General features: G+C 40.2%; 1 protein-coding gene across 1 annotated transcript in view; it reads right to left on the reverse strand.

Moving 5' to 3' along the window:
- Positions 1-5,375: 5,375 nt before the first annotated feature.
- LOC139259511 (regulator of G-protein signaling 10-like) overlaps positions 5,376-12,404 on the reverse strand; it is a 91,118-nt gene continuing 84,089 nt past the window's right edge. The window contains exon 5 of the mRNA XM_070874997.1: positions 5,376-9,772. Within this exon, the coding sequence (XP_070731098.1) occupies positions 9,623-9,772 (150 nt within the window). The 3' untranslated portion in view covers positions 5,376-9,622. The remainder of the gene's footprint in view (positions 9,773-12,404) is intronic.

Consider the following 12,404-nt stretch of genomic DNA (forward strand, 5'->3'; position numbering starts at 1 on the left):
AATAGTAGGCTATATCCACAAGCAACATGTAGGCATATAAGATTAGAATCACAGGTCACACACAGATACCCAAAGAGACTTAGGTGTTATAAGGCATTTTATTAAGGGAGTGGTAGTTCAAATATAGTCAAACACAACACACAATACAGATATACATAGTAAACATATGACCGTGACAAGTAGCTGTTATTAGTCCCAATCGGACAGACGGCTAGTGGCACAAACAGTTCTTATCATCACCGTCTGCCCTGAAACACCTTCTCAGTCTTTCTTTTATTCTCTTTTTAGGGGTGGGCCTGGTGTAGGATATTGGCAGGACCATTTAACTTATATGTCAGGTTCTTTGTCTCAACTCTTGGGTAAACCCTCCTCTTCACATCCTCCCAAGGATGGAGTCAGACATGCCATTCTTGGCCTTCAGATGTTTGGAGCTGCCTGTTATCAGTTATTTATGTTCACGTGGTTCAAGTCGTTTTAGCTATTGTACCATGGAATGAATCCTTCAATTCTAACACCAGTCTGAAGAGACTTTTTGATCTCAAGTTATCTCTTCCAATTCACGATTTCTTACAGGCATTTATAACACAGAAGAGGAAAATGCTGTGGTGAAATGGAATTAACATGTATACCAAAAGGATTGAAAACCATATATACCAGTGTGACTTTCACTCCACTGGTAGTGCAGGGCAGATGGTTGACCTTCCCTGCAAGGCTTTGTGGCCTATATGGCTCACCTCAGTCACAGCTAAGCCCAACCCCCTCATGTGAGTCCTTTGTATGTTCTTTCTCTCTCTTCCCCCTCAGTTTCTTCCCTATTTAGACACACACATATGCTTTTGTACTCTGCTTTACTATTCAATTCCTTCACTATTGTATGATATTGTGAAATCCTTCCCTTAACTCAATTCAATAATCTGTTAAATAATTAAGCATTTCTAAAGCTATAACTGTATATGGTTGGGAATTTGGGCATATTTTGTCAATGGTGAAGGAATTTTAGTAATGATAGGGTTAACTTCGGTCTAACATTCATCCTCATATTGTACCCATACCAGACTGAACAGTTGTTATAGTCATGAGATCTCATACCCAGGCTGCTCTAACCAAAAATGTAAGTTAAGTGCTTAACTACTCGTCAGCACATGTAGGTCAGCTAAAAGAATGGTCTCTTTTATACTTCATTCCTCAGTGAGAAGCAACATGTGCTGACAGGCGTCTTGAAAAAGCAGCTGCTTCCCTGACACTGTTGTAAGGTTCTTGCATAAAACCTCTGCTGATAAAATGAAAAATATCTGCAAGATGTTTTTTTGGGGGCGGGGGGAAGTATATTTGGTTGTTACCACACAAGCTGCAAGTCAAACTTTTGTAAAACAAAATTATTACGTTACTTTTCTTAAATTTGGGATATGGGTGTAGTTGGTAAGGCCAACAATTATTGTCCATTCCTAGTTGCCCTGAGAAGGTGGTGGTAAGCCACCTTATTGAATCATGTGGTACAATGAATTGATACAAATTAGTACTTTAGAGGGCAGAAAAGAGTCAACCACGTTGGTATGGGACTGGAGTCACATATATACACGACAGACCAGTTAAGGACGGAAGGTTTCCTTCCCTAAAGGGCATTAGTGGTTTTCCAACAATCCGACAGCTTCATAGTCACTTTTACTGATAGTTCTCAGCATTTACATCATCCACACTTGGTATGGGCAGCTGCCTACATCAGGCAAATGGCGTTAAGCATTTCCATTACTATTGGACTCAATTACAAAGGCACTGTTTATAATATATTGGGCCGGAATTTGTGGTGGGTAATAACGGCATTAGTACCCCATTGAAACTGACCGCAACTTCAGGAATTAGCGTATGCACATCTATACACGGAAATCCTGAAGTTGTGGACAGTTATTCCCTGCTCCGACACTGACTGCGCTGTCGCCCACCCCACCCCACCCCCATAGCCGGCAATCAGTGAAAATGACCAAAACTTGAGCTTTTCTGCATTAATATCATTGTTAAATACTCCATTAAAAGTTAGGCCTTGTTGGATTAGGCATAACTGGGGTTTTAACAGCTTATTGACTGCTAAACAAATATTATGGCCCTGAAAAATTAATTTAATTTTATATAGTATCAAATTTCTCCATTATGATAAAAATTACAATTTTTAAGATTCTTATAAAAACGTTACATATTTTGATCGCTGTAATATTTTAAAAAGTCAGGATAAAAGCAGGTTCTTTCCTACTTCCCTGGCTGAGAAATCCTCCCCTGTATTGCACTGAAATCTCTTACACATCGAAAAAGGCAAATTTCTCACCACAGAGATCGCAAGTTTGCCATTTTGAAGTTTGAGAGTTAATAAAAAGTATTTACCAAAATTATTTGAGCTAAGCTTAAATATTAAAGACACATTGGTCTGTATTTTGCGGTCAGGAGCGAACAAATGCTGCTAGCCATTCATTACACTTACAGTTGCCCACAGATGACGTGTAGGTTTTTGCACTGCGACTTGTGGTAATGAGTCAAAACAGTGCGGCACTCTCGACAGGGGATTTGGGACGTGTGTGAACAGGGAAAACAACGGTTTGGCTCCTTAACCAATCAGATTGAAGAATCCTTACTGAAGCACACGGAGTCTAAACCAGGAAGTGTAAGTTAGAAAATTTACTTCAATTCCAAATCATGTACAGAAAGCGAAATAAAGAGAGGGAAAGAAAGATGGGATTAAGAGAGGAATAAAAGAGACAGAAAGAAAAGTTTTTTTTCAGAGAAGTTTGACAGTAATTAAGACTTAGCACGCCGGTAAAAATTCACTTACACTTAAATGGACAAGCCCTAACTTTTTCTGACCTGTTTAGTGGGTATCTAGTGGCTAAGTACCACAATATCACGCTTTGTATGTACCTGTACTTCAATGCCAAGTCTCTTGGCGAGATACTGTTATAGTGAAGCATCTGGAAGAGCAGGGCCACTCCGACAGCAAACTCCTGATTTCTTTGTTTAATTGCGCATGTGCGGATGCCGGAGGTTGTAATCTGATTTATTCCTTAATAACAGTGAACATGGATAGCCTAATCGTTATTCTTACTGCAAAATCCCTGCCATTGTTTTTCCTGTCAACTACCCTGGTGCTGACTTTCAGCTTATTAGGATAGAACTTTGCAAGGGAGGTCAGGGTACAGAAGCTCTTTAGAATCAGTTTCAGGGTTAAGTGATCCAAATCCTCCATGCTGCAAAGACACAAATGGAAGAGCTCATCCTTGATCAATTTTCCACCTGCCAATGGAATTGCATATCAGGCGCTGCATATAACGGGTGGCCGATCCAATACTGCCACCGTCTGAGATGAATTTCTAGCCCATCAAGTTGAATTTCATTGCACCTGTTACAGGGTAGTTCTTATTATCTAGCTGACAGTACCTTTGTTACATGTGCTTTAAATCCTCAATGGCATATCTATCAAAATGGCCGAATCAGTAATTGCCATGTGTTATGTATGTCTTATACAGTGACATGAAATATTTTATACAGCAATTATTTTTTAACCTCATCACAATGTTAACCTGGACACTGAAGCTATTAAAAATCAAGTGCAGCTTTGTTATTGGTTATTAAAGAGAGATATTTTGGAAATATTTATTGAGAGATGTTGAGATTTATACAGATAGAATCTAAAACACAGCTAATAGCCTGTTAAGATAATCAGAAAAATGGCTCATATCCTGTCCCACCAAAGTAGTCTGAAATGAAGTTCATGTCCTGTCAAGAAAAATGATTCATATCCTATTCCACCAAGCGAGTCTGTAACGTGGCTCGGTCTTGTCCTGCTGAGGCATTCTGACAAATGACTAGTGTTCTGTTTTCTCAAGGCAGGCTGATACCCAGTGAACGTTCTCACAAGACATTAACAAATGATTAAAACTACTCAAGAGACAATAGTGGAGTATAATTAAAAATCATTTCAAATGAGGCATGTTGCCCTGTAAAAAATAAATCTCAATTTATTCAGGATCTCAAGGAAGATTAACAATACAATGCTGTTATAAAAGAAAGCATTGACAGATTTAAAAAATTTTTTTTTAAAAGGACTACATGTGTGATTGCATCATTAGATGTTAAAGATCCCAAGGCTCTATTTGAAGAGCAGCAGGATGTTTTCCTGATGTCCTGGCCGGCAATATTCTCTCAATCAATAGCGTCAAAACAGATTAATGGATAAATCATTTAATTGGGGGTGAATTTTCGCTGGGGTTCTCCCACGGGAAACCCCAGAGTAAATTCACCCCCAATGTTGTTTGTGGGATTTAGCTGTGTGCAAAATGACTGCTGCGTTTGCCTAGGTAACATTGGTCATTGCATTTGGAAGTAATTCATTGCATGTGAAGTGTTTTGAGATATTATTAAGAGATGTAATAAAGCACTATATAAATGCAAATTTTTCTTTAACATACCTAAGCTTGCTTGCAGGAGGTCCCTATAACATCTCTGTTCTTTGCTAAATCAGGTTCCTCATTCACTGTTTAATAAGTTACAATTACTATAATTTTACTAGCAAATTGCACCTACCTAAATATACTTATGAATGTGCTGGGTTCATTTTTTGTTTGCCTAAAGCAGTAGATGAACTTCTACTGGCTCTGGTCCCAAAATGTGTGTTTAAAATTCCCTGCGAGCTGCAATGGATAAAATATTCAAGTATAGCAGTTGGGAGAAGGAATAAGAAACAGCAACACTGGTGTCCGAAATGTTTATCACTACCTATTAATAATGGTTTATACATAATACAATAATGCCTGCAAAAGTGAAATTTGAATATTGATTAAATAAAATATCAGTTTCAGTTTGAGATGGAAGCTTTGCAGGATCATACAAACATAGACAGTAGGCACAAGCAGTCTATTCTGCACCTTATATCCAGTGAAAGACAGATTCTGGCTTGGGCTCAAAGCTTCCTTCCACCGCTACATAGTTGAAAAGTTTTCCCTGGTGCTTCACAAAGACCCCGACAAGAATTCCAAAAACAACAGTATCTGCAGACGCTGGGAGTTAAGGTGGGAGATTTTTAATCAATCATCTTTAGCCATGACTGCAACGATTAATACCGGAACAAATGGAGAAATATTTCAAATAGCTTAAATAGATTTATGAAGAACAAGAAAAAACATTATGAACATCCCAAGAGACCTCTAAAGTTAACAAGAAGCAATTTGCTTTGTCGATCTGGTAAAAATTAGACTAAACATTATTACTGTACTTTAACCATTCCTACATTTTTCAATGCCGAGACCTTTAAAAAGTCTATATATTCTCCATGTCAGCAGGAGCTATGAGGCATGAATGAGAAAGAGAAAATCTTGAAGAAAATCAACCCCACATTACTCCATACCTTTTAATATCTAGTTCAAAGTGGCAGAGCCAGAACCAGACTGGAATCCATATCATAATCTACAACATTCAGGTGCCTACAGTGCAGAGTAGTGCATTTCACTTAAACTCAATACACACAGTATACTATTAAATCAGTCTTGGACAGACTGAATTTGGGAGCCCTTTTTCTGAGTGGACTAGTAGTTAGATACCTGTATATCCAAATGTGGAAAACATTAACACAACCAAAGAAATCTTTACCAGCAAGGCAACATTGAATTTTAATACTCAAACATAACAAATGCAAGACATATATACAAATACAAAAATTAGTTACACTACTGACAAATATCTTAATATAAACACAACTAGTATCAATACACATGTGGAATTTGTCAAAAAATATATTTTTTAATCCTCCTGAATTCAACTGTTTATAAGTTTTTGAAGACCGTAAGCTAGTCCTGAGCTGCATGCAAGTTTTCTCCCAAACCTCAACTTCAACTCTTTAAACCGTTCACTGTACTAATGACATACCATGGTCTGCAACAAATAAAAGTGGTCACTATAACCTTAAGCATGTATTTGGAAAAATAGTTCAAAGCAGTGTAGTGGCGTAGTGATTTAAGGTACCAACTTGGTGCGCTTGGGTCTAAATTTGCACACAATTCCCCACAGATTGAGTTCCTGATCTCAGGCAGGGAGTATCAAGTACATGATAAGCACTTCCTGACAGGGAAGGGAGGAAAAGAAAATCAAAGGATAAATGCATCACTCTTATGCATCGCCTAGCAGTCCAATAAAAAGTGGCATTCAGAGGGGCCTGGGAGCAGATCGAATACCTGCTCTCTCAGCAAGGTTACTAATGGAGTACAATGCTGCAGAAAAAATGCTCAGCTTTTCTTTAATAATTTATTTCATAAATCTGAATGTCACTTGCACTGCTCAGCAAAGTGAGAATTCACTACAATGAGATGAAAAACAACAAATTAATACTAAACACGTCTTAATTTCCATTTAAAATTTATAATTGGGTTTCCACAGAATAAATAGGCGATCATACTACTGGTCATGCATTCTTGCTAGCCTTTCCTTTGTATGAAAGAATGTCATAACTCATCACTGCCAAAGACAATTGTGAGCTTGGCTCTTCCACATCATGAGAACTTTCAGAGCCGAGCACTAACTACACAGTGCATCCTGGCAATACAAGACATTTATATTTTACCATCCCAGGGAGGTTGCCTCTCTGGGATAGTAAAATATAAATGTACAAACATTGCTACAGTTGTTTTATACACCATTATACAGTATACACTTGAAGCTCTTAAAAGTTGTCATCATTGTCTTATATCAACTGAATTTTGGGCCTGTTATAGAAAGCATATCAAACAACTGGACAGGTTCCATCAGCTGCCTTTCTGCAGCATGTGAACATTGAATGACAAAACAAGATAATCAGCACCAAGATTCTGATGACGGCAAAGACAACTGGCATTGAGGCAATGCTGACGAAGACTCAAATGTACTGAATTGACCATGTAATGCGAATGGCTGAGGATTGCTCCCAAAACAGATCTTTTATGGTGAGTTCAAAGAGGAAAACATAAGAGAACCAGTCAGCATAAATAGTTCAAGGACAAGCTCAAGCAAAATCTGATCAACTGTGCCATGCCAGTAGAGGATTGGGAACACACTACCATTGGTCGGTCAAGTTGGCATGCTTCTATTCGCAAAGGAGTAACACATGTTTGAAGCTCAGTGGCTGACACCTATGCAGCAGGAAGCAGAGGAAAGCACAACCCACCGATGATGACTTTCAATGTTATAAATGTGGATGAATTTTCCATGCACACATCTGCCTCACTGCTGGAGAACACAAACGTGAATACATGAATGTGACCTGAGATTTTGATCTTGAATGTGACCTGAGATTGGTGTGACAAACATCATGTCAATGGACAGCACTGTTGTCTGGCAGTTATGTTAAGGATTCAGGCTGTTGAATATGGATCTTGGTTTCATATTCTTTTATGTGTGAAATTAAGTTTGTTCAGGGGACCTCTCCACATGTTTTTGGTGGTTTTGTTTTCATATGCAAAGACTAAGGGTTAGAAATTTGGTGCATTTGCGCCTCCAGTTACCGCCTCTGGGCAAATGCCTTACCGCCTGGGTGTGGCGCTGATAACGACTCCCGCCATATTGGGCGGGAGTTTAGCGGCAGCGGTATGGAATTGTGCCCCAATCTCCTGCGCCCAGAAATCGTAACGCCATCAGCGTGCGCATCACCCCGGCCCTGAAATTCACTTTCACCCCCTGCAGCAGCGCCGGGCGAAAACACCGACAGCTGCAGGAGGCGGGGATCAGGCAAGGTGGTCGACGGAAACTAGAAACCAAATTTACCTTGGTTTTCCCACTGCTGATCCAGTTTCTTTGCGGGGTCCTGGCCGTAATCACTCAGCCTGGCACTCTGTCTGAGTGCCGGGTGGATCGCGCGGCACCCCCGCTCCATGCTCGCCCAGGTAGGTCCCTCTTTCATTTGCAGAGTCGGCAGCGTGAGCCCTTCCCTTTAAGTGAGGGAAGAGACCCTTGGACGTGGCAGTGCTGCACGGCCCAGTGTGCAGCGCTGCTGAGGTGTCCGCCTCATTAGCACCCCAGGAAGGAAGTGGAGAGCTTGATTTAGTGTTCCACTTCCTTACAGGGGTGGTATCCCAAATTTTTAGAGAGGGGTGAGACTTCAGCGCATGGCGCTAAGTCTCGCGCCTCCTGACTGTTACCGCACCCAAATGGTTCGATACCAAATTTCTCCCTCTAAATATCATAACAGCAACATCAAGCGTAGACGTAATGTGAATGATAGAAACAGTCTCTTAATATAATTTCATCCAAATTGAAAAATGCCCTCTGAGTTACCACTGAATGCATTTTATGCCTTCCCATCATTTCACCTCAGAACTGAAGATTTGGATTCCCAGCATTCGTGATTTTAGTAGCACAAAACAGTAAGTACAATACAATGCTGTAGAGGATGAATGACGGCACAATTACACAGTAAAGGCAGTAACTGCAAATTTATGGCTATATAAATCTTTCATTGGCTTTTGATGCAATCAATAGATCTTATAAAACATATCCAGTATAAAACAAGTTAAAAATAAAAATGAGTTATGAGCAAAACACCTTGCAGTTCGTTCAGTACAGTGGGTGCCTGCTTATTTGCAGACAGGTAACTGGATAAATAACCCTTTTTCTTTAATTGCAATTACTAAATACAAGTGGGATAAAATTGCAATGTATAACATTTGACTATTCATATGAAATTCCTTGATCTGTTATTTTAAAAAAGCTTTGACACATTTCTTTAAAGGAATTTTGTGCGTTAATATTGCACTGCATAATTTACCACATTGACTTGGTTAGGTAAGTAAAGATACTAAATGCAATCTTCACATTGATTAATGTGAAATATGGCCCACCCTCATTAGAAAGCTCAACTCTCACTTGTAAGTCTATCAACTATAAACATACTCCGCTCCCAATGCTTTTATGTTCTACTTTATGCTATTTTACAGAAATTGCTAACAGCATACATCTTGTGATAACAGGCACACACGGACTGTATTGTAATGAAGGTACAGCATATTTCAGTGAAAATTGTCGAAAGGTACCAGTAGTGTGTGTATTTATAGTTTATATTATGGTTTGGGTTGATAATCCACTGTGTTGCCCAGTTTAATAGTGAGCCTGCTTAATGAATAAAATTAACTGATTGCAAACAATACACAGTTAAGTGAATGCTACCTGCTTTTCTGCATGGTGTTTTTCTTTTAATCGTTCTCAGTTCAGGGATAGTATAGTAGTCTAAAGCAATGATTAGCACTATTGTCTTCATCTGTAGAAACTTAAATATAAATGGATTCCAGCAACAGATGGCGATAGCAGTGTAAGATAGATGGCAGTCTTGGTCTAGTGCCCAGCAAATCGTAATCACAATATAATACTGTTGCTTTTCACATCAGAGAATCTGAGGTAAAATTCAAAATGGCTTCTTATCCATACTGATGTTGAAATTTAGGTGTCACTGTTAACAGCTCCAGGTCTGCCATTACCCTATCTGAGAATACTCAGTATCGTCAGACACAGAGTACATCCACATCCCTTTCTTCAACACAGTCAACCTTTAGCCATTAGGGTCCATTAAGCAAGTAAAGCAAAGAAAGCACACAGTTGCTATGAAGCTATTCCACATTTTCAGCTATCGATTATAAATCCTGGATGCCCTTTTAGGGACAGATTCATCGCTGTCTAGGGAATTCTTTCCACTTTCTTCCAGTCGCTTGACTTGTTGGCATAAATCAGATTTCAAAAAACGGTTGTAACTGTCATACTTCATGAGAGTAAATATCTGAAAGATAAAAACATAGTGCATCAAACAATGTGGTCGTCAAACTGCACCATCTCTATCTCCTATGTAGCTATGTGTTTCACTAAAATGAAAGCTATTTAAACTAGAAATTATGTTGTTTAGTGCATACTTTAAAAAAAACTCAAATCGAAACTAGTAAAGAACAGCTGACCCTAAACCGCCCTGATTCCAGCATTACAAACCAATGCATACACTGGTTTATTCCAATTCAACTTTTAACCTTTAGCAAAATATGTTCTTCTTGGATCCTCAGCAGAGGAACACAGGGTTAACTTGTGGGAAAATGTGCCAGTTTAAAGAGCAAACAATGAATCTAGTTTCTTTTAAATAGTAACTCTACAAGATTCCTGTTTTCAGGAGGTGCAATAGACCATAAGAATAAATTCACAGCAATTTGAGGTTTTGTGAAATGGAGGATAATAAGGGTCGCATCGAATGACATTTTCTCATTCCACAGATTATACTTTTCTTGCATTCTTTCCCATTACCATACAGAAAGTAATCATTCTACATATACAGTTCTTGTTTGCATTTCTATGGAATAGTTTTCATGTTTTTAAAAATAATCATTTAAAGGGCAAAACAAAAAAAAAAAATCAACCTTAGGATGGACAGAAAAAATCTATCAATAAAATAAAGGATACAGTAAAGTTCACAAAAGAATTAATGGGCAAAACAAACTGGGCCATGGTCAGACGGCCAAAAAAAAATTCAAATATAAAACAATTCTCGATAAGCAGAAACCACGGCCTTAGAACAGGAACAATTGACATAATGGTTCCTTTGCTAAAATCACATCAATGGCAAACTACAGAAGAATTATAACATTCCATTTTTATAACATTCCGTACTTTGGTTCCTAAATAATAGAGGTAGAAAGTGTAACTATATGGTCAGCTGAGAGATCAGCATCAAAATCCAATTAGATTTTGTGTTACTGCGTGATCAATAGCAGAAGTGCAAAGAGCAAAGACTCAAAGCTTAAGCATTGCCCCCATCAGCCTGTATCATGTTCGAATGCTCTGGAACTCAGACAATTATGGTGGCACTAACTGAGAAACATGAGACAGGCATTAGGAAAATAACATGGAACATAGTGTCAGGACATCCTAAAGCAATTTATAACCAATGAAGTACTTTGCTTTGAAGTGTAGTCGTCATAGTAATGTAGGAAATGCTCTAAGAACTCATTTTTAGAGTGAAAGCAAGTCCTCCTCGATCCCGAAGAACTGCCTATGATGATTGTCATGTATTTCACCATCTTGCAATGACAATAGTTATGTAACTGTAACTCATGCACACTGTACCTGTACCCTTGAAATGCACACCCTGACCACAGGGGGTGAGCCTGCGGGAGACACTCCTCACCTGGGTTTCCAGGTATAAAAGGGGAGGTCCCTTGGTCCTGGGAATAAAGTGAAGGTCACAGAGTGACCGTGTCTGATAGATACATGCCTCGTGTGAGTTTGTAACAAGATGCAGATACGCTACATTTGGCGACGAGAATCGGGAATCACCGAACCACGAGGATGGCCACCGGTGGCACAGAGGAATGCTACTGTGTGGGTGAGGACTGGGACGACTTTGTGGAAAGACTCCAGCAGAGCTTTGTCACAAAGGACTGGCTGGAAGAGACAGCGGCTGACAAGCGAAGGGCGCATCTGCTGACCAGCTGTGGTCCACAGACGTATGTGCTGATGAAAGACCTGCTCGCATCCCAAAAACCAGCGGACAAGTCCTTCGAAGAGCTCAACCAGCTGATCAGTGAACATCTCAAGCTGGCAAGTAGCGTACACATGGCCCGGCACCGGTTCTACTCTCTCCGGCGTCGGGAGGGTCAAAACGTCTCGGACTTCATGGTGGAACTGCTGCGTTTGGCCAGTCTCTAAGTTCTCCGATGCCTGCAGGGGGAAGATGTTAAGGGACTTTTTCATCGAGGGCATTAATCATGCCGGCATTTTCAGGAAGCTCATAAAGACCAAGGACCTGACTTTAGAAGGGGCGGCGTTGATAGCTCAGACCTTTATGGCAGGGGAGGAGGAGACCAAGCTAATTTACGCACGCAGCCCTGGTTTTAATGTTGCGATGAACCAGGGAGTTAATGTTGTAAAAGTGATACAGAACCCCGCAGGCAGGCAAGGATAATTCGACACCGCCCAGGCAGGCAGGCAGGCAAGGGCAATTCGACACCGCCCAGGCAGCAACAAGCTCCAGGGTGGGCCCGCAACAGGGACAATGGAAAGGGGATCGGCAATTCACGCCATCATGAGGAATCAATGCATCCCGTGATGGAACCATTAACACCCTCCATCAGAGTGCTTAGGAACAGCCAAACGGGCAATCAGAGAGGAATGCCTGGGAATAGTCCTTTTGTTAACAGCACTCTCAGCTCATGCTGGAGGTGTGGGGGTAGACACACTGCCAAAAGCTGCAGGTTCCAGCTTTATACCTGTAGGATTTGTAATGTCAGTGGACACTTGGCCAGGATGTGCAAAAAGGCAGTAGCGAGGCTAGTCTGCGAGACAGAGGAACCAGACGAGGGGTCTGTAATGCAGGATGAGGCCTGGGGAACAACCATGGATGCTAAAGTTCAGAGAGTTCATGTGGCTGA

The sequence above is a fragment of the Pristiophorus japonicus genome, chromosome 3, assembly GCF_044704955.1.
Source record: "Pristiophorus japonicus isolate sPriJap1 chromosome 3, sPriJap1.hap1, whole genome shotgun sequence".
In the NCBI taxonomy this organism is placed as follows: Eukaryota; Metazoa; Chordata; class Chondrichthyes; family Pristiophoridae; genus Pristiophorus; species Pristiophorus japonicus.